Below are 24,394 nucleotides of genomic sequence, written 5' to 3' on the forward strand. Positions count from 1 at the left end.
CAAACTTATTATACCCTGTACCACAGTAGTGGTGAAGGGTATAAATATTGACAAAATTTTTTATAGAAATAAAATTCAGACAAAATTTTGAAAAAAAAAAATTATCAATAAAATGTTAACAAAATTTTCTTTAGCAATGAAATTTTGACAAAATTTTCTATAGAAATAAAATTTTGACCAAAATATCTAAGGAAATAAAATTTTGACAAAATTTTCTATAGAATTAAAATTTTGACAAAATTTTCTATAGAAATAAAATTTTGACAAAATTTTCTATAGAAATAAAATTTTGACAAAATTTTCTATAGAAATAAAATTTTGACAAAATTTTCTATAGAAATAAAATAAAGACAAATTTTTCTATAGGAATAAAATTTTGACAAAATTTTCTATAGATATAAAATTTTGGCAAAAATATCTACAGAAATAAAATTTTGACAAAATTTTCTCTAGAAATAAAATTTTGACAAAATTTTCTATAGAAATTATGTTTCCTAAAGACATAAAATGTTGACAAAATTTTCTATAGAAATATAAAATTTTGACAAAATTTTCTATAGAAATTAAATTTTGACAAAATTTTCTTTAGAAATACAATTTTGACAAAATTTTCTATAGAAATAAAATATTGACAAAATTTTCTATAGAAATAAAATTTTGACAAAATTTTCTATAGAAATAAAATTTTGACAAAATTTTCTTTAGCAATAAAATTTTAACAAAATTTTCTTTAGCAATAAAATTTTGACAAAATTTTCTATAGAAATAAAATTTTGAAAAAAAATTTGACATAATTACCTTTAGAAATAAAATTTTGACAAAATTTTCTATAGAAATAAAATTTTGAGCCAAATATCTCTAGAAAAAAATTTTGAGAAATTTTCTATAGAAATAAAATTTTGACCATAATATCTACAGAAATAAAATTTTGACAAATTTTTCTATAAAATAATATATTTCACAAAATTTTCTATAGAGATAAAATTTTCTACAGAAATAAAATTTTGACAAAATTTTCTATAGTAATAAAATTTTGACTAAAATTTCTATAGAAATAAAATGTTGACAAAATTTTCTATAGGAATACAATTTTGACAAATTTTGCTATAGAAAAAACATTTTGACATAATAGCAATAAAATTTTGACAAAATTTTCTAAAGAAATTATGTTTTGACAAAATTTCCTAAACACAATTTAGGAAATTTTCTATAGAAATATAAAATTTTGACAAAATTTTCTATAGTAATAAAATTTCGACAAAATTTTCTATAGAAATAAAATTTTGATATGAATGTCTATAGAAATAAACAAGTAAGGAAAGTCTAAAGTCGGGCGGGGCCGACTATATTATACCCTGCACCACTTTGTAGATCTAAATTTTGGATACCATATCACATCCGTCAAATGTGTTGGGTGCTATATATAAAGGCTTGTCCAAAATACATACATTTAAATATCACTCGATCTGGACAGAATTTGATAGACTTTTACAAAATCTATACACTCAAAATTTAAGTTGGCTAATGCACTAGGGTGGAACACAATTTTAGTAACAAACCAGTAAGGAAAGTCTAAAGTCGGGTGGGGCCGACTATATTATACCCTGCACCACTTTGTAGATCTAAACATTCGATACCATATCACATCCGTCAAATGTGTTGGGGGCTATATATATTTCTTTAGAAATACAATTTTGACAAAATTTTCTATAGAAATAAAATATTGACAAAATTTTCTATAGAAATAAAATTTTGACAAAATTTTCTATAGAAATAAAATTTTGACAAAATTTTCTTTAGCAATAAAATTTTAACAAAATTTTCTTTAGCAATAAAATTTTGACAAAATTTTCTTTAGCAATAAAATTTTGACAAGAATGTTTATAGAAATAAAATTTTGAAAAAATTTTCTATAAATATAAAATTTTGGCAAAATTTTCTATAGAAATAAAATTCTCTATAGAAGTAAAATATTGACCAAAATATCTACAGAAATAAAATTTTGACAAATTATTCTATAAAATAATATTTTTTACAAAATTTTCTATGGATATAAAATTTTGACAAATTTTTCTACAGAAATAAAATTGTGACAACATTTTCTATGGAAATAAAATGTTGACGATGCAGCCCATCTGCTAGTCTAAATTCTAGGAAACATTAAATGATCTCCATAATTGGAAGTTGCGTTTCTTGTTAGAGTGAACTTTGTATTCCTGATTGTTGATTTTTTGGCTATATAGATCGTTGTTAGATATAACTTTTATATACAGGATAGCCGATACGAAAAGTTGCCAAGTAAAATGAATATGTTTTAAGCTTTTGCGCCGAGCTAGCCATAGATGTCCGTTCGTCTCGTTATGTTCATGTTGTTCTCAAAATATATGGCAAAAATTTTTATTCTATTTTTTATATTTTTAGTTTCACAGATCAATTTTAGGTATAGCTTCCAAGTACAGAGTTGAAAACACGAGGTTTTATAAATTTCAACGACCGCAATTATCACCTCCTTAACCGATTTAGAAGCGGATGTCCGTCTGTCCTTTTACCTAAGTGCTGTTCTCAACAATTCATATTAATCAGTGAATTTATTTTGTTGTACAGATCAATTTTAGAATGCAGAATAGCAGACACGATGTGTTACCAAGTCTAATGGCTATAGTTTTCCCCACATACGCGTTCTACCTGATGATGTCCGTCGGTTTATTTGGGTATTGTTCTCAAGATATTATTAGTTCGGTATATCAATTTTACATATATAGCTCTCATATAAAAGGTAGCAGACACTAAGTGTTACCAACATTTCACCTTACTAACCAATCTATTTATTCGTTGTTGTCCGTTCGTTTATCTAGGTGTTATTCTTAAGAAAAAGGGCGGGCTCTATATTATTAACATTGCAGTTTTTTAAAGTTTAAAACCCATTTGGTTGATATTGCCCCCATGTACAAGGTATCACACATGAAGTGTTACCAATTACCAGATCAATTTTCGTCATAGCTTTATATAAAGGATAACAGACACGAAGTATTACCAAGTAAACTGGGTATGCTTTTAACTTCATGCGTCGATCTAGCTATGGAAGTCCGTCCGTTTGTTTATATAGTAGATGATTTTTTATAAGTGTAATATTTCCACCTATGCTAGCAATGTGGGCAAATTGATATAGACCATGAATATTGGTAATCAATAATAACTGGTATCATGTTAAGCTAACATTATAAGGGTGTCGATGGACAAATTACATTGGCCAAACATTTTTGTCAATATTTCCTACTTGCCTAGACACCCACCCCCCCCCCCCCCCATTCCGTTCGCCGACCACAGTGTTTGTGGTGGATAATCGAGTTGCAGTCATATTGTTCCCTGGACAAATAAGAAACCACTAACCAGGTTCTCCACGATATTACATTGATATCGAGTGTTTTTTGATTATGTTCGATGTGACATCTAAATGATGTCACATCAACAAAGTGGAGGCCGTCACATCGACCCACACGCAATGAATTTGCTATATACCATGGAATGAGCAATTTTTTTTTTTCCTTCACCCAACATTTGATTAAGATAAATAGCTCAGCAAATATTTTAAGTATTTTCTTTTTTTTTGGCTTATATGCATTCCTCATTTTTTTCTATAAAATGCCATTGGTATTAGTTTGTCCATTGATGTCAATAGGGAGTGCTACTAACATGAAATGCTGTAAGGAGTGGAATGAAATACTGAAATTCAGCAGCAGCTCCTGCTTAGTATTTTTTAGTATTTGTAGCTCCCAATTCCCCAATTTTATTGATCATGGCTATCTATCAGGTGAATCAGAAAGTTTAAAGCTAATATTACATTCTCATAGACGTCCTAAGTCTTATTTGGTTCATTCTGTGCAGGGGTATTCAACCAATGTTAATCATATTTAAGAACACGTATATACGGCCAGGCCGAATCTTACGTACCCTCCACCATGGATTGCGTAGAAACTTCTACGATAGACTGTCATCCACAATCGAATTATTTACTTGGGTTGTGGTATTTTAAAACTTCTTAACATCGTTTTCTAAATTGTGAGTTAGTCCATACATGGTATCCCAGTAACAAAAGCGTCGCCACAAAAGTAATGAAAATGTCCTTTTTGGATCCGGAACTGGTGCAAAATTGACGCAGAAGCAACGAATTTAACATGGGCTTGTCATAGAACGGAAGTTCTCCATTTCAACAGTCGTTGCAATGAATTTGCAAAAAAATTCTGTGATATTTTGTCAAATAAATAATTTTTATAATTTTTATACCCTCCACCATAGGATGGGGGTATATTAACTTTGTCATTCCGTTTGTAACACATCGAAATATTGCTCTAAGACCCCATAAAGTATATATATTCTGGGTCGTGGTGAAATTCTGAGTCGATCTGAGCATGTTCGTCCGTCCGTCCGTCTGTTGAAATCACGCTAACTTCCGAATGAAACAAGCTATCGACTTGAAACTTGACACATGTAGTTGCTAGTAATGTAGGTCGGATGGTATTGCAAATGGGCCATATCGGTCCACTTTTACGTATAGCCCCCATATAAACGGACCCCCAAATTTGGCTTGCGATTGCTCTAGGAGAAGCAAATTTCATCCGATCCGGCTGAAATTTGGTAAATGGTATTAGTATAGGGTCTCTAACAACCATGCAAAAATTGGTCCATATCCGTCCACTTTTACGTATAGCCCCGATACAAACGGGCCCACAAATTTGGCTTGCGATTGCTCTAAGAGAAGCAAATTTCATCCGATCCGGCTGAAATTTGGTACGTGGTGTTAGTATATGGTCTCTAATAACCATGCAAAAATTGGTCCACATCGGTCCATAATTATATATAGCCCCCATATAAACCGATCCCCCGATTTGGCTTGCGAGGCCTCTAAGAGAAGCAAATTTCATCCGATCCGGCTGAAATTTTGTACATGGTGTTAATATATGGTCTCTAACAACCATGCAAAAATTTGTCCATATCGGTCCATAATTATATATAGACCCCATATAAACCAATCCCCCGATTTGGTTTGCGAGGCCTCTAAGAGAAGCAAATTTCATCCGATCCGGTTGAAATTTGGTACGTGGTGTAAGTATATGGTCTCTAATAACCATGCAAGAATTGGTCCATATCGCTCCATAATTATATATAGCCCCCATATAAATCGATCCCCAGATTTGATCTCCGGAGCCTCTTGGAGGAGCAAAATTCATCCGATCCGGTTGAAATTTGCAACGTGATGCTAATATAAGGCCGCTAATAACCATACCAAAATTGGTCCATATCTGTCTGTAGTTATATATAGCCGATCCCCAATCACACAAAAATTGGTCCATATCGGTTCATAATCATGGTTGCCACTCGAGCCAAAAATAATCTACCAAAATTTTATTTTTATAGAAAACATTGTCAAAATGTTATTTCTATAGAAAATTTTGTCAAAATTTTATATCTATAGAAAATTTTTACAAAATTTTTTTTCTATAGAAAATTTTGTAAAAATTTTTTTTCTATAGAAATTTTTTTCCAAATTTTATTTCTATAGAAAAATTTTTCAAAATTTTACTTCTATAGAAAATGTTGTCAAAATTTTATTTGCTCAGGGTGGGGTCTTGAGTCGATATAGCGATGTCCGTCTGTCTGTGAACACATTTTTGTAATCAAAGTCTAGGTCGCAGTTTTAGTCCAATCGACTTCAAATTTGGCACAAGTATGTGTTTTGGCTCAGAATAGATTTCTATTGATTTTGGAAGAAATCGGTTCAGATTTAGATATAGCTCCCATATATATCTTTCGCCCGATATGGACTAATACGGACCCCGAAGCCAGAGTTTTACCCCAATTTGGTTGAAATTTTGCACTAGGAGTACAATTAGTAGTGTAGTTAAGTGTGCCAAATTTTATTGAAATCGGTGTAGATTTAGATATAGCTTCAATATATAGCTTTCGGTCGATTTACACTCATATGACCACAGACGCCAATTTTTTGCTCCGATTTAGTTGAAATTTTGCACAAGGAGTAGAATTAGCATTGTAGCTATGCGTGCCAAATTTGGTTGAAATCGTTTCAGATTTAGATATAGCTCCAATATATAGCTTTCGGCCGATTTACACTCATATGACCACAGAGGCCAATATTTTGCTCCGATTTAGTTGAAATTTTGCACAGAGAGTAGAATTAGCATTGTAGCTATGCGTGCCAAATTTGGTTGAAATCGTTTCAGATTTAGATATAGCTCCAATATATAGCTTTCGGCCGATTTACACTCATATGACCACAGAGGGCAATTTTTAACTCCGATTTAGGTGAAATTTTGCACAGGGAGTAGAATTAGCATTGTAGCTATACGTGCCAAATTTGGTTGAAATCGGTTCAGATTTAGATATAGCTCCCATATATATGTTTTTCCGATTTCGACAAAAATGGTCAAAATACCAACATTTTCCTTGTAAAATCGCCACTGTTTAGTCGAAAAGTTGTAAAAATGACTCTAATTTTCCTAAACTTCTAATACATATATATCGAGCGATAAATCATAAATGAACTTTTGCGAAGTTTCCTTAAAATTGCTTCAGTTTTTTTTACTAACATTGTGTTCCACCCTAGTACATTAGCCAACTTAAATTTTGAGTCTATAGAGTTTGTAGAAGTCTATAAAATTCTGTCCAGATCGATTCATATTTAAAGGTATGTATTTGGGACAAACCTTTATACATAGCCTCCAACACATTTAACGGATGTGATATGGTGTCGAAAATTTAGATCTAAAAGGTGCTGCAGGGTATAATATAGTCGGCCCCGCCCGACTTTAGACTTTCCTTACTTGTTTTCTGTGCAGAAGTGAGAGTATCAATAAAAAATTTAATTGAAAGTCAATTTAAAAATTAATTCATCCAACTAAAAAACAAATTGATAGAATTTATGGTTTTGAATAATTTTTGTTTCAATTAAAAAACAAAATGTTGGATCAATCAAATGTTTAATTGAATATTTTTTAAAACTCTACTTTAAGTGGAAAAATTTTCGTGATTTGTTTTTTTTTTGTTTCTGTGTATGGAGGTGTAAAATATTCTCATTCGAAATAATAATAATAATAATACAGTGTGTCATTCTGGTATGGGATATTTAGCATCTATTTCAATTCAATTATTATTTTAAGTTAAATTGACTTGAATTTAATATTAAATCATTCATTCATTTATCACAAAATTTGTTACTCACCTTTATTCTTTATTTTCTTTTTCTTTTTTTTTTTAGATTGCCACGAGTCACAATGAAACGTTTTTGCCTCATCATCCTGATCTACATATTTATATTTGTCCCCGAACTATGGGCCAAATCAGCATCGGCCGAGTTGGAGAAATATCATTTACGTGGTGATTTCAATACACCCTGTTTTTATTTTCAAACTGTCAATGTCACCGGTGATCCACATTTCGCCAATGGTTCATATTTACACGATGGTGTCATGATACCGCATAATTTAATTGGCGTCTATAATTACATCTACAATGACAGTCTAACACCGAAAAAGGTGGAACCTCACCTTCGTGGTTGCATTTGTAAATTAAAGCCATGTGTGAATTTTTGTTGTCCTTTTGGTTTTGTTCATGATGGCAAAGGATGCGTTAATAGGACAAATGATTTTGAATGGCCACGTCATGTTAATATGACCACGAGAAATGGTTCACTGAAAACAGTGGATATACTAAAGCAATTTGCTGTTGTGACCTTTCGGCCGTGTGTTTCTATGTTCGCCCTAGAGCCACAGGTGTATGTTGAGGATGCTTGGACTATATTTGAGGTGAGTAGCGGAGAAGAACTGAAAAAAAAACAGAATGAAAGTGGTAAAGTATATAACTGCTTACCAAATTCTATAACCGCTGCAATACCGTATGCTTGAGGGTAATGAGTTTCCATTACCGGGCACTTTCGGTTACCATCCATACAGATTTTCATCAGTTCTACCTCATAGCAAATGGGTTTGTTGTATATTTCTTTCGAACTTCATTGTTTTCTCTTGTATTGTCTCCGCTTACAGTTTAGTTCTTGGTAATGCTCCATAGAAGTACTTACCTTAGAGTACTGGAGTACCTTACGAAAGTAAACAAGGTTTCCATTCAATATTGATTACTACTTGTGTGACAGTCTCTCCAATAAAGAGATTGGAATAGACATTCGGGATGTGATGAAAGTAATGAAGATGAAAATCGAAATTCGTTGGAAGGCAGATGATGGGCGATGCTCGACTGTGGGTCGGTTTACGGACGATTAGGATAATTTCTTTGAACTTCCGTTCGTTGATGAGATCGGTAGTCGATGAAAGTTCAGTTCGTTGAGGATCGGTAGTATATGGAAGCTTCAAGGTCTTATGAGAGTATGATCGATAGTCGATGAAAGTTCGGTTCATTGAGGATCGGTAGTATATGGAAACTTCAAGGTCTTATGAGAGCATGTCATCGATTTGTTGATGCTCGGGAACTGGTATATTCGCTGAAATGAAGGTGATCAATGCTTCGACCGATAGATTATTAACACTCGGCCCATCGGTTCCTTTATAATTGGTAGTTACTGAAAATTAGGTTCTTTGAGGATTGGCGATTGAAGAGAGCGTCAGTTTGTCGATAATAGGTAGATGATGATAATCCCGTTCGTTGATGATCGGTAGTCGATGAGAAAGTCAGTTTGTCGATTAGAAGAACTTTGGTTCTTTGTGGATCAATGGTCGATGAGAACTTGTAGAAGGCATTCGGGATCTCTAGATGATCGGGAACTTTTATTTTCGTTGAGATGATGGTAATCGGTAGTTGATTGACGGGGGCGTGATCGGATGTTGGTCGGCTTAAAATGATTGGAAGGTGATTTCTCATTGATGAGAAATTCGATTTATAGGTAATCGATATGTCATGAAAACTTTGGTTCGTTGAGGAAAAATTATCTTCCTTGATGAGAATTTCGGTTCCCCGATGATCGGTAGTTGATGAAAATTCGGTTCGTTGAGGATCGGTAGTAGATGGAAACGTCAAGATCTGATGGGTGCAGACATTCGGGATGTCATCGAATTCTTGACTAATTGGTATCTTCGCTAATATGAAGGTGATCCATATATGTAAGTAATTAGTAGGATATGAGATCTTCGGTTTGTCGGTTCCTTGCTAAATGGCAGTTGACGCTAATTATATTCTTTGAGGATTGGTGATTGAAGAGATCGTCAGTTTGTCGATAATCGGTAGATGATGAAAATCCGGTTCGTTGATGATCGGTAGTCGATGAGAACTTTGGTTCGTTGTGGATCGGTGGTCGATGAGATCTTGAAGATCTAATGGTAGAAGGCATTCGAGATCTCGTCGATTTCTAGATGATCGAGAATTGTTATCTTCGCTGAGATGATGGTGATCGGAAGTTGATGGTCGAAATACATTAACGGAGGCATGACCGGATGTTGGTCGGTTTACAGATGAATAAAGAGTGATGAAGATGAGTCATTGATGAGAAATTCGATTTATAGGTAATCGATATTTCATGAAAACTTCGGTTCGTTGAGGAGAAAGTCTCCTCGTTGATGAGAACTTCGGTTCTCTGATAATCAGTAGTTAATGGAAATTCGGTTCTTGGAGGATATTGATGAAAACGTCAAGATCTGATGGGTGCAGACATTCAGGATGTCATCGAATTCTTGACGAATTGGTATCTTGGCTAATATGAAGGTGATCCCCATATGTAGGTTAGGTTAGGTTAAAGTGGCAGCCCGATTAAGATTCAGGCTCACTTAGACTATTCAGTCCATTGTGATACCACATTAACTAAAAGTACCTATTACATATGGGCACTTCTAGTTTTAACCGCTGAACCTTCTTGATTATTTTTCTTTGTTGAACCAACCAGATTGTTCCAAAAATATTAGCAGACTGCTTAAGTTAACGTTTTCCAGATCCGCCAGTAATCTGAAGCTATATGCTCCTAAAAGTTGCTTGCGCTTTACACAAAATGCAGGACACTCACACAAGAGGTGTTTAATTGATTCTTTTTCCTCCGCATCATGACAGCTCATACAATAGTCATTATACTTCGCGCCAATAGTTTTTGCAAAATCTCCTATCAGGCAGCGACCCGTTATAGCAGATATCAGGAGTGATATCTGACGTCTCGAGAACATTAGCATATCTAGTGTGCGGTTTAAGTTGAAATGGGGCCATATTTGCTTGGTGTCGTTACAACCCTTGCAATTCTCCCATCGAACATTTGCCATCATAACAGCCTTCTCACGCAGCATGAGCTTGCAGGTAGCTAGGGGCATACCAACAAATTCTAGTTCCCCTGGAATATGTAAGGTAGTCCCTAGCCTTGCCAACTCATCCGCTTCGCAGTTCCCCGGTATGTTCCTATGGCCAGGCACCCATATTAGGTGAATATTGTACTGCTCAGCCATCTCATTGAGAGATTTGCGGCAATCGATGGCCGTTTTCGAGTTGAGGAACACAGAGTCCAAGGATTTTATTGCAGGTTGACTGTCTGAGTATATATTAATGCCCACATTTTTTGGAACATTACTTCTCAGCCAATTCGCCACCTCTCTTATTGCTAATATTTCAGCCTGAAAAACACTACAGTGATCAGGTAATCTTTTCGCTATTCGAAGTTCCAGATCTTTAGAATATACTCCGAAACCCACTTGGCCATCCAATTTGGAGCCATCAGTGTAGAAATCTATATATCTTTTATTCCCCGGGGTCCGTGTACACCACGCCTCACTGTTGGGAATTAGAGTCTCAAACTTTTTGTCGAAAAGTGGGCTCGCCAAAGTGTAATCCACTACGTTAGGCACATCTGGCATTATTTTGAGGACCGAACTGTGACCGTAACTTTTTTCCGACCACAGCGATAGCTCGCGCAACCGCACAGCCGTTGTTGCAGCTGACTGTTTGGCCAAAATGTCTAAAGGCAATAGATTCAGTATGACATTAAGGGAGTTTGTTCCTGTCTTGCTGAATGCACCTGAGATACACAAGCACGCCATACGCTGAACTTTGTCTAAACTTGTCGGCTGGTGAAGTGCCGGCCACCAGACTACAACACCATATAGCATTATAGGTCTAACCACTGCCGTGTATAGCCAATGTACAATTTTTGGTTTTAGTCCCCACTTTTTCCCTATTGCCTTTTTGCACGAGTATAAAGCTACCGTTGCTTTCCTCGCCCTTTCTTCAATATTAAGCTTAAAGTTCAGCTTCCTGTCCAAAATAACGCCAAGGTATTTTGCACACTCCCTAAAGGGAATTTCAATACCCCCTAAGGAAATGGGCCTAACCGTGGGAGTTTTGCGATCTTTGCAGTACATGACTATTTCTGTCTTTGCAGGATTTACCCCAAGACCATTATCTTTCGCCCATTTCTCAGTCATCCGGAGGGCTCTCTGTATAATATCTCTAATTGTTGATGGGAATTTTCCCCTGACTGCTATCGCCACATCATCTGCGTATGCCACCACTTGTATCCTTTCTTTTTCTAGGGAAACCAGAAGGTCGTTTATAGCAACATTCCAAAGAAGAGGTGACAGAACTCCTCCTTGAGGAGTGCCTCTGTTCACATACTTTTGTATGTTTGCTTGTCCTAGTGTGGCTGAAATACGTCTCTTCATTAGCAGTTCGTCTAACAGCCTGAGTATACATGGATCAACATTCAGAGTTGTCAGTCCATTTAATATCGAGCTCGGATGGACATTATTGAACGCCCCTTCGATGTCTAGAAACGCCACGATTGTGTATTCTTTGACAGATAGTGAGCTTTCAATAAAGCTGACTAGTTCATGTAGTGCGGTCTCAGTAGACCTGCCCTTCGAGTATGCATGCTGTCGTTTCGAAAACAAACTTGAGTCGATGCTAGTTCTAAGATAAATATCTATCATCCTCTCCAGAGTCTTAAGTAGGAATGAGGATAAGCTGATTGGTCGGAAATCCTTCGCCCTCGAGTGAGAGGCTTTTCCCGCTTTAGGTATGAAAACGACTTTTGTTTCCCTCCACTTTCCTGGGATATATGATAAGTTGATACATCCTTTATATATCACCGACAACCAGGGGATAATTTTGTCAGTTACAGCTTGTAACTCCGCCGGAGTAATTCCATCAGGTCCAGGGGATTTGAATGGTCCAAAGCTATTTAGCGCCCATCTTATTCTAGTTTCCGATACAATTTCCTCGACAGGAAACGACCGCTGAGCAACTGTGGCACCGCCATATGTAAGTTATAAGTAGGATATGAGATCTTCGGTTCCTTGTTAAATGGTAGTTGATGCTAATTATGTTCTTTGAGGATTGGTGATTGAAGAGATCGTCAGTTTGTCGATAATCGGTAGATGATGAAAATCCGGTTCGTAGATGATCGGTAGTCGATGAGAACTTTGGTTCGTTGTGGATCGGTGGTCGATGAGATCTTGAAGATCTAATGGTAGAAGGCATTCGAGATCTCGTCGATTTCTAGATGATCGGGAATTGGTATCTTCGCTGAGATGATTGTAATCGGAACTTTATTGTCGAAATTCATTAACAGGGGCACGATCGGATGTTGGTCGGTTCACAGATGATTGAAGGGTGATGAAGATAATTCATTGATGAGGACATCGATTAGTAGATAATCGGTAGGTTATGAAAACTTCGGTTCGTTGAGGAGAAATTCTCTTCATTGATGAGATCTTCGGTTACCGATGATCAATAGTTAATCAAAATTGGGTTCTATGAGGATCGGTATTTGATGGAAACGTTAAGATCTGATGGGAACAGACATTCTGGATGTCGTTGATTTCTTGATGATCGGGAATTGATATCTTCGCTGATATGAAGGTGATCCATATCCGGCTCCAGCTCATCGGTTCCTTGATGAATGAAAGTTGATGTGAATTAAGTTCTTTGAGGATTTGTGGTTGAAGAGAACGTCAGTTTGTCGATAATCGGTAGAATATGATAAGTCTGGTTCATTGATGATCGGTAGTCGATGAGAAGTCCGGTTCCTTGATGATCGGTAGTCGATGAGAACTTTGGTACGCTGTGGATGGACAGTCTATGAGAACTTGAAGATGTGATGGTAGAAGGAATTCGGGATCGCGTCGATTTCTAGATGATCGGGAATTGTTATCTTCGCTGAGATGATGGTAATCGGACGTTGATGGTCGAAATTCATTATAGGAGGCATAACCGGATGTTGTTCGGTTTACAAATGATTGGAGGGTGATAAAGATGAGTCATTGATGAGAAATTCGATTTATTGGTAATCGATATTTCATGAAAACTTCGGTTCGTTGAGGAGAAAGTCTCCTCGTTGATGAGAACTTCGGTTCTCTGATAATCAGTAGTTAATGAAAATTCGGTTCTTGGAGGATATTGATGAAAACGTCAAGATCTGATGGGTGCAGACATTCGGGATGTCATCGATTTCTAGATGAATTGGTATCTTCGCTAATATGAAGGTGATCCATATGTAAGTAATTAGTAGGATATGAGAACTTCGGCTCGTCGGTTCCTTGCTAAATGGTAGTTAGGTTAGGTTAGGTGGCAGCCCGATGCATCAGGCTCACTTAGACTATTCAGTCCATTGTGATACCACATTGGTGACCTGGTAGTTGATGCTAATTATGTTCTTTGAGGATTGGTGATTGAAGAGAGCGTCAGTTTGTCGATAATCGGTAGATGATGAAAATCCGGTTCGTTGATGATCGGTAGTCGATCAGAACTTTGGTTCGTTGTGGATCGGTGGTCGATTAGATCTTGAAGATCCAATGGTAGAAGCCATTCGGGATCTCGTCGATTTCTAGATGATCGGGAAATGTTAACGTCGCTGAGATGATGGTAGTCGGAAGTTGATGGTCGAAATTCATTAACCGAGGCATGACCGGATATTGGTCGCTTCACAAATGATTCGTTCATGAGGAATTCGATTTGTAGGTAATCGGTAGGTTATGAGAAGTTCAGTTCGTCGGTGATTGGTAGTTGATGAAAACATCGGTTCCCTGATTATCGGTAATTGATGAAAAATTTAAGGCCTTATGGGAGCAGGCATTCTTATGTCGATGACTTGGCTATGAGAACTTCGGCTGTTGGTGATTGGTAGTTGATAAGAAATTCGGTTGGTTAATGAGAACGTCGGCTCCTTGAATAAAATTCGCTTCGATAATGTTTAGTAGATATCCGGTTCCTTGAAGATCGGTAATCGATGAGAACTTCAAGGCGTGATTAAGAGCAGGTATTCGGTATGTCGTCGATGTCGACGAGATAACTGCCATCGGAAGCGAATGGTCGACATTCGTTTGTGGGTAGATGATGGGGGCATGATCGGACAAATGATTAGAGGTTGTTGTTGTTGTAGCCCCTGGTAATTTATGTATGAAAATAGACAAAGGAAAAGACAAAACAAACAAATTATGGGAGATAAGATATTTATGCATCAACATCCAGCTCGAGGAAGCGAGCTGCCTCTACTGGATGAGTCCAGAGTGAAGTAGGTGCCGGGTCTGTTGTCTTAGCAGGACACGCGAAGAGATGCTTCGTGATGTGAGGCGATTGTCTACAATTCGGGCAAACATCATGGATTGCTGGGTTCAGAAGGGAGAGGTAGCTATTCAAGTAACTGGAGATCCCCGATCTTAGCTGAGATAGCATCGACCTGGTATCTCTAGGAAGCCTTCTCTCATCGTCGCTGATTGGTGGTGGTCTTCCCCCCAGTACAACGCAGCATTGGTAGGAGTCAATCGCCTTCCGAACCGCTGCCGTGTGTGCCGCCCTCAGTGCCGTACTTATTCCCTCATCACTGTCATCGCCTATCATATGTTATATTGATCGTATATCCTTCCTAAAATCAAACGGAATGGGCTTGCCCCTTTCGGTTGCTACCCTCCTGGATGTGGCATGGTTTGGGTGGTTTACACTCCTGCACTTTATCAGGTGTTGTTGGGTGAGGAGGGTGCAGTGTTGCCTCACCGATAACATTTTGGTCTCATGTTGTAGATGCTGCTCTGGTGTCTTAGAGTGACATCCAGTGGCAATCCGCAACGCAGTATTTTGCACCGTCTGAAGATTTCTCCATTGGGCATCGCTAATACAGGGAGTCCAAACAGGGGTCGTATAATTAGATGTTGATCATGATGCTTCCTTGATGCGGAATTCGGTTCGTGGGTAGTCGGTAGGTTATGAGACTTCGATTCGTTAGTTCGTTGGTTTGTTGAGGAGAAATTCGACTCCATGACGATCTGTAGTTGATAAAAATTCAGTTCGTTGAAGATTTGTGGTGAATTAGAACAACAGTATGTCGATGGTCAGTAGTTGATGAGAAATCAGGTTCGTTGATGAACGTTATTCCAGAAAAATATATAATGGGAACAATTATTCCCAATATCTTAGATTATAGATAAGTGGTATCTTCGCTAAGATGACAATGATTGAACGCTGACGATCGAAATTCATTGGTAAGGGATCCCTAACATCTACCTTTCCACCAATTGGTTGGTTCACAGATGATTGAAGATTGATGGAGATGATTTCCTAATGATGAATTCATTTCGTAGGTAATCGGTAGATAATGAGAACGTCGATGATGAGAAATTCAGTACGTTTATGATCCGTAGTCGATGATAATTTAAAAATCTGATTAAAGCAGACTTGCAAGATGTCGTCGATTTGTAGATGATCGGAAACAAGTAACTCTGGTGAGAGTTAGTTAACGGTCAAAATACACAAGTAGGCCGATGATGAGGGAGATAATCGGATATTGGTTGATTTACATGTGATTAGAGGTTGATGAAGATAATTCGTTGATCAGAAATTCCATTTGTAGGAATTCGTCCGTTAATGAGTACCTCGGTTGCTATCGATAGTTGATAAAAATTCGGTTCGGGATATGATAAGATCTTGGTTGGTTAACAAATGTTTGGAGATTCATGGCCTCACATTGAATGGTTTGCGGATGATTGGAATTTGATGACGGTAATTCTTAGTTGATGAGAAGTTCGATTCGTTGATGGGAACGTCGTTTCATTGATAACCGGTAGTTCAGAAAAATTTCACTCGACGATTATCAGTAGGTGATGATTAACGGTAGATGATAAGAAGATCAAGATTTGATGGAAGCAGATATTCGGCAGGGCGTAGATTTCTATACGTTCGGGAACATTGCAAAAATGATAGTGTAGGTAGTTGATAGTCAAAATTGATTGATAGGTATATAATGGGCGGAAGGAGGATATTGATTGGTTCACAGATGATGGGAACTCAAAGAAGATAATTCCTTGATGATCAATTCGCTTCGCAGGTATCCAATAGGTTATGAGAACTTCTGTTCGGCGATTAGTTGATGAGAAATGTAGTTCGTTAATGAGAAAGTCAGTTCCTTGATGATCGTTGAAAATTCGGTTCGGATTTTTTATTGCTCTTAATTCTTCTGCGCTTACAATTCAGCTCTTGGCAATGCGGCAGAGAAGTAAATACCTTCCTCATGGTTAGGTTAGGTTAGATTAGGTGGCAGCCCGATGTATCAGGCTCACTTAGACTATTCAGTCCATTGTGATACCACATTAGTGAACTTCTCTCTTATCACTGAGTGCTGCCCGACTCCATGTTAAGCTCAATAACAAGGGACCTCCTTTTTATAGCCGAGTCCTAACGGCGTTTCACATTGCAGTGAAACCACTTAGAGAAGCTTTGAAACTCTCAGAAATGTCACCATCATTACTGAGGTGGGATAATCCACCGCTGAAAAACTTTTTGGTGTTCGGTCGAAACAGGAATCGAACCCACGACCTTGTGTTTGCATAGCGGGCATTCTAACCATTGTACCACGGTGGCTCCCTTCCTCATAGGACATCACCTTGCGAAACTATTTTGAACTACGTGACCTCCAAGATTATTATGACAATGAGAATTTTCGCTGGTATTCTCAATGGATGTAAACACAATCAGAACGATTGTCGTTTGACGAATACTTGTTAACGTCACAATTTATTCCTCATTTCCTTTTCACATTCCAGAATGGTACACTCTATGTGGAAGATACCAATCTCTATCTAACACGACAGGACTTTTGCATGCTAACCACAGTGGATGTGAATGACACAAATAAGCATTATTTAAACCCGGCCAATTGTGAAATTAGCTCCGCTCGAGGCACTGTAAAAATTATCAACGCCTACGCCATGTTGTTCTCAATTCCGTTTATGGTTCTAACAATCGTTGTATATTTGGCCATACCAGAGCTGCGTAATCAACATGGCAAATCTCTTGTGTGCTATTTACTGGGACTCATTGTGGGCTATTCACTGATGAGCCTGGCTGCATTGCATGTGAATTTGGATGTGACAAGTGTGGAATGTAAGGTTATAGGTAAGTAACCTAGCGAAAGGGTTATTGGCAAACTAACCCCCAGATCCAAAGGTCAAGGATAATGAGTCAATTCGTTTCGTTTCTATTTTATTCAACAGGTTATACTTGCTATTATTTCTTCATGGCTGCCTTTTTCTGGTTAAATGTTATCAGCTTTGATTTATGGCACAATTTCCGTGGCACACGTGGCATCAATAGGTCCTTGGAGAAGAAACGTTTCATCATGTATTCGTTGTATTCATGGGGTATCCCGGTCGTATTCCTGATGGTCACATGGTATATGCAGGAGTATACCGATATAGCAGAAGAACTAAAACCAGGAATAGGAGTGGAACATTGTTGGATAAATAGTAAGTGGAATGGCTAATGAATCCACGGCATGGAGTAGATAATTTAATGGTGGCTTTTTGTATTCTGGAATATAGTGAATACCTGGGCTGGGTTTATCTATTTCTTTATTCCCATCATGTTTATCATAGTGGCCAATGTGATAATGTTCGTGATGACCGCCATGAAAATACACAAAGTTCAAAGGGAAATGGCCCGTATCATGGCCAGAGAGGATAGTACCAGAAATTTAAAAAAGGAAAAGGATAAGTAGGACATGAAACTCTCACCTTTGTAAACTGAAATAGAGGAATAAGAAAAATGCGTATGCTCTTTCTCTCCCTCTTTCCTAGGTTTGGTCTCTTCCTGCGTTTATTTTTGGTTATGGGTGTCACCTGGTCTCTGGAGATTATTTCCTATTTTGTGGGGGCCAATAGTAGCTGGGCTAAAATCTTCTATGCCGCTGATATCTGTAATGCTGTCCAAGGATTTCTGATATTCATGCTATTCGTGATGAAACGCAAGGTTAAGCAATTGATCACCAATAGGTAAGTGTCAGGTTAACAAAATCTCCTTCCTTTTCTCTCTCCCTCTAATGGAAATAGAAACACCAATGTGGCGTCCTTTTGAATTTTTATACCCTCCACCATAGGATAAAACATCGAAATATTGCTCTAAGACCCCTTAAAGTATATATATTCTGGGTCGTGGTGAAATTCTGAGTCGATCTAAGCATGTCCGTCCGTCTGTTGAAATCACGCTAACTTCCGAACGTAACAAGCTATCGACTTCAAACTTGGCAAAAGTAGTTGCTATTGATGTAGGTCGGATGGTATTGCAAATGGGCCACATCAGTCCACTTTTACGTATAGCCTCCATATAAACGGACCCCCAGATTTGACCTCCGGAGCCTCTTAGAGGAGCAAAATTGATCGGATCCGGTTGAAATTTGGTACATGGTGTAAGCATATAGTCTCTAACAACCATGAAAAAATTGGTCCATATCGGTCCATAATTATATATAGCCGCCATATAAACCGATCCCCAGGTTTGTCCTCCGGATCCTCTAAGAGAAGCAAAATTCATCCGATCCGGTGGAAATTTGGTACGTAGTGTTAGTATATGGTCTCTAATAACCGTGCCAAAATTGGTCCATATCGGACCATAATTATATATAGCCCCCATATAAACCGATCCCCAGATTTGACCTCCGGAGCCTCTTAGTGGAGCAAAATTCATCCGATCCGGTTGAAATTTGGAACGTGGTGTTAGAATGTGGTCTCTAACAACCATGCCAAAATGGGTCCATATCGGTCCTTAAATATATATAGTCCCCATATAAACCGATCCCCAGATTTGGTTTGCGGATCCTCTAAGAGAAGCAAAATTCATCCGATCCGGTTGAAATTTGGTACATGGTATCAGTATATGGCCTCTAACAACCGTGCAAGAATTGGTCCATATCGGTCGAGAATTATATATAGTCCCCATATAAACCGTTCTCCAGATTTGTCCTACGGAGCCACTAGGAGGAGCAAAATTCATCCGAACCGGTTGAAATTTGGTACGTGGTGTTAGTATATAGTCTCTAATAACCATGCAAGTATTGGTCCATATCGGTCCTGAATTATATATAGTCCCCATATAAACCGATCACCAGATTTGACCTCCGGAGCCTCTTAGAGTAGCAAAATTCATCCGATCCGGTTGAAATTTGGTACGTGTTGTTAGTATATGGTCTCTAACAAACATGCCAAAATTGGTCCATATTGGTCCATAATTATATATAGCCCCCAAATAAACCTGTCCGATTTGACCTCCGGAGCCTCTTAGAGGAGCAAAATTCATCCGATAAAAGTTAGTACGTGCTGTTAGTATATGTTCTCTTACAACCATGCCAAAATTGGTCCATATCGGTCCCTAATTATATATAGCCCCCATATAAACCGATCCCCAGATTTGGTTTGCGCATCCTCTAAGAGAAGCAAAATTCATCCGATCCGGTTGAAATTTGGTACATGGTATCAGTATATGGTCTCTAACAACCATGCCAAAATTGGTCCATATCGGTCCCTAATTATATATAGCCCCCATATAAACCGATCCCCAGATTTGGTTTGCGGATCCTCTAAGAGAAGCAAAATTCATCCGATCCGGTTGAAATTTGGTACATGGTATTAGTTTATGGTCTCTAACAACCGTGGAAAAATTGGTCCATATCGGTCCATAATTACATATAGCCCCCATATAAATCGAACCCCAGATTTGACCTCCGGAGCCTCTTAGAGGAGCAAAATTCATCCGATCCGGTTGAAATTTGGAACGTGGTGTTAGTATATAGTCTCTAATAACCATGCAAGTATTGGTCCATATCGGTCCTGAATTATATATAGTCCCCATATAAACCGTTCTCCAGATTTGTCCTCCGGAGCCACTTGGAGGAGCAAAATTCATCCGAACCGGTCGAAATTTGGAACGTGGTGTTAGAATGTGGTCTCTAACAAACACGCAAGAATTGGTCCATATCAGTCCATAATTATATATAGCCCCCATATAAACCGTTCCTCAGATTTGATCTCCGGAGCCTCTTGGAGGAGCAAAATTCACCCGATCCGGTTGAAATTTGCAAAGTTGTGTTAGTATAAGGCCGCTAATAGCCATGTCAAAATTGGTCCATATCGGTCTATATTTATATATAGCCGATCCCCAATCACACAAAAATTGGTCCATATCGGTTCATAATCATGGTTGCCACTCGAGCCAAAAATAATCTAGCAAAATTTTATTTTTATAGAAAATTTTGTCAAAATGTTATTTCTATAGAAAATTTTGTCTAAATGTTATTTCTATAGAAAATTTTGTCAAAATTTTATTTCTATAGAAAATTTTGTTAAAATTTTATTTCTATAGAAAATCTTTTCCAAATTTTACTTCTATAGAAAATGTTGTCAAAATTTTATTTTGTGAAAATTTTATTTCTATAGAAACTTTAAACTTAATTATATACGTATTTAATCGACCTTTTTTAGTTTAATATATACCACGTATGGATTATGTGGTATATATTACGGTGTCAGGAAGTTTTTAGATACCTTGCCATCGGCAAGTGTTACCGCAACCCAAGTAATTCGATTGCGGATGATAGTCTTCAGTAGAAGTTTCTACGCAATCCATGGTGGAGGGTACATAAGCTTCGGCCTGGCCGAACTTACGGCCGTATATACTTGTTTTTTCTTAGATTTTTATTTAAAAATTTTATTTTCTTTAATTTTTCTGTTTCCTGTATTATTATTTAGTACATGCCGGGAACGTCATTCTCGTAACACCAATAGTACAACACTTGCCCAGTCTATGGTTCGTCGACGTTTCCTCGAAGTTTCCATACAAATCAAACAAATGATTATGATAAGACGGGCACTCTCCTCCAATGCCTCCAACTATCATTCTCATGAAGTTTGACCAAATCCTTTGGAGATTAGTTCGTTACGAAGTTTTTTTTTCTAAATTTTCATTTCGAAGATGTTCGTTGTGATATGGAGGTTGTGACAATTTATCTTGTAAGACTGGCAGTGTTCGATTTGATGTTGTATTGTAAATTTGTTGTACAATTTCTCACTCTCACTAAAATTAAACTTAACCTCAAAGGGATTGTAACGAAAAGACAACATACAGGGTGGATGATATGTAAAGTGGTATAATGTTTTTTTTTCTCAGAAATACCGGAAATACAACTTTTAGAATCAGTTTAAATTTATTCAAATTGGCTCTCTAGAGAGTATTAAGAAAACAAGAGAACGAAACTGTCAAGCGAAACTGCGACAGTAGGTGGCAGTCATGACGAAAATGTCTCTAATATCATGCAGTTTTTGTCGCCGCTTCTCTCAAATACCATAGAAATGCGAAACTTTGATGGTCAAAACTAAGACAAATGCGAAGTTTGGTTTCGATCGAACCACTCCTTCACGTACCTCTCATACAAATTGATGCCGTCAATTGGGAACGGTTATAGATTACTCTTTGAAATTTTGTATGGTTAGAGTCGAGATATTGACCAAGTAGTGATCCAAATTTTTGAGACCATGGGTGGGTCGGAACCCTACTGACAGGTCTCTACATGTAAAATTTTCACATATTTTACTTTTTGGCCATCTTGGTGGTATTTTGAGGACTTTTAAACAAAAAATATATCACAGAATTCCATTCCTGTCTTAGATTTTGCTCAATATCTGTTGCTAGTTTTTCATAAAAAAGTTAATTTTAAAAAGAAACATCATATTTGCAATAGTTTGTAAAACAGGTGAAAATAAAATATTTTTTTATTTTTTACCAAAAGTAAAAATATTTCTAATCAAAATAGCAGAGTTTTATTTTTTCATTAAAAATATACCTTGAGCACAAAATTGAGGGATATATTTTTTTGTGTCCTTTGTAAATTATCCTGTTTTTGTCCCATCCCATTTTAATTGGAATTTGCTCAATTTTTGTTTCTTTTTCTTTTAGTTCATAAACCACCACTAATACCTACACAAAATATTTAACTTTGCTTAAGTCGGACCATTTTAGACAAAAAAAAAACAAACTTAACATTCAAACATTTTTTAAAATTAGTTCTTGTCAATTATAGCAAAATTGTATTTTGGTATTTGAAGCTCGTATCCTAAACCAGAAATTAGATTGAAAATTTGCCGTCGTCTCGAGATAATCGACTCTTTGGTATTTTTGTTACCAATCTTACTCTTAAAACTGCCCCAAGCTCAAAAGTCCAACGGATTGAAATCCGAAGATTTTGGAAGTCATTATGCGTTATAAATGAAGCCAGGAACCTCCTCTGGCCTTGACGCATGGTGTGTCCTGTTGAAATGTCCATGATCTGCGACCGAAATTTTTGTATGCCCAGGGCTTGAAAACTTTCTTTAGGAAAATTTCCCTACAATATTCGGCATATTATATTGGATCCACGGATAGGCTGCTAAGGCAGCATACACCATTACCATCGGCGGTGATTGAGTTCTGGCGACCAATCGAAGGTGTACATTTGCAGCTGACCTCCTTAGCATGTCATTTTGTTGGGTCACAAACTGCTCAATTTGGAATGGCTTCTCAGCGGAGAAACCCAAATTCGGTAACGGGCCATAAGCTTATTCCATTTGAACTTTGTTTGGGCATCGGTATGCAATTCCGCACTTTTTGAAACTTCCAGCCCATTCTTTAAATTTTTCTACAGAAATAAAATTTTAACAAAATTTTCTATAGAAATAAAATGTTGACACAATTTTCTACAGAAATAAAAATTTTGACAAAATTTTCTACAGAAATAAAATTTTGACAAAATTTTCTATAGAAATAAAATCTTGACAAAATTTTCTGTAGAAATAAAATTTTGCCAAAATTTGCTATAGAACTAAAATTTTAACAAAAATTTCTATAGAAATCACATTTTATTAAACCTTTTTTATAGAAACAAAATTATGAGAAAATTTTCTATAGAAATCAAATTTTGTTAAAATTTTTTATTAAAACAAAACTATGAGAATATTTTATATAGAAATAAAATTTTACCAATTTTTTTATAGATATAAAATTCTGACAAAATTTTCTATACAAATAAACTATAAATAACTATTAATAAGAAATTTTTGACAAAATTTTCTACATAAATAAACTTTGGCAAAATTTTTTATAGCAATAGAATTTTTCAAAAATTTTCTAAAAAAAAAATTTGACTAAGTTTCTATTGAAATAAAATTGTCAGAAAAATTTCTATAAGGTGCTGACAAAATTTTCTATAAAATCAAATTTTGTTAAAATTTTCTATAGAAATAAAATTATGACAAAATTTTCTATAGAAATAAAATTGTGAGAAAATTTTCTATAGAAACAAAATTTTGACAACATTTTCTATAGAAATAAAATTTTGACAACATTTTCTATAGAAATAAAATTTTGACAAAATTTTTCTATAGAAATCAAATTTTGTTAAAATTTTTTAAAGAAATAAAAATTTGATAAATAACAATAGCAATAGAATTTTGCCAAAATTTTCTAAAAAAAAATTTTGACTAAGCTTTTTATAGAAATAAAATTATCAGAAAATTTTCTAAGGTGTTGACAAAATTTTCTATAAAATAAAATTTTTCTAAAATGTTCTATAGAAATAAAATTTTGACAAAATTTTTCTATAGAAATAAAATTTTGACAAAACTTTTCTATAGAAATAAAATTTTGACAAAATTTTTTTATAGAAATCAATTTTTTTTTTAAATTTTTTGTAGAAATAAAAATTTGATAAAATTTCTATACAAAATAAAATTTTGACAAAATTTTCTATAGAAATCAAATTTTTTGTAGAGTTTGTAAGGCTTGAGGTCATGTACTAATAAAACAAAATAAAATCTTAGTTTTTTTATAGTGTTTTATTTTTATTTTCTTTCCAATATTTCGAACACCATCGTTGTCCGTCTTCAGGGAAATTCACTTTAACAAAAGAAGGAAAAATTTACACAAATTAACCAAACAAAAAGACAATTGTATATTAAAATATTACAAAAACTAATATGAAATTTACATTTTGAAACTGGTGGTTCTGTTGTGACTTGCTCGCCACTACGTTTGAATTTACACTAAAATCATCAAATTACACTAAAAAATCAAATTTTGTTAAAATTTTTTATAGAAACAAAATTATGAGAAA

The 24,394-nt window shown here is 36.0% G+C and overlaps 1 protein-coding gene across 6 annotated transcripts in view; it reads left to right on the forward strand.

The window, feature by feature from the left end:
* LOC142234867 (G-protein coupled receptor Mth2-like) overlaps positions 1-24,394 on the forward strand; it is a 93,187-nt gene that overhangs the window by 64,491 nt on the left and 4,302 nt on the right. For 5 of the 6 annotated variants that reach the window (XM_075306070.1, XM_075306071.1, XM_075306074.1 and 2 more), the window contains exons 3-7: positions 7,274-7,820; positions 17,025-17,376; positions 17,475-17,726; positions 17,802-17,973; positions 18,057-18,251. In XM_075306070.1, the coding sequence (XP_075162185.1) occupies positions 7,290-7,820; positions 17,025-17,376; positions 17,475-17,726; positions 17,802-17,973; positions 18,057-18,251 (1,502 nt within the window). In that variant the 5' untranslated portion in view covers positions 7,274-7,289. Of the gene's footprint in view, positions 1-7,273; positions 7,821-17,024; positions 17,377-17,474; positions 17,727-17,801; positions 17,974-18,056; positions 18,252-20,999; positions 21,300-24,394 lie in introns of those variants that run through there. The other variant, XM_075306075.1, reaches the window with a different exon arrangement.

This window comes from Haematobia irritans, chromosome 4, assembly GCF_050003625.1.
Source record: "Haematobia irritans isolate KBUSLIRL chromosome 4, ASM5000362v1, whole genome shotgun sequence".
NCBI lineage: Eukaryota > Metazoa > Arthropoda > Insecta > Diptera > Muscidae > Haematobia > Haematobia irritans.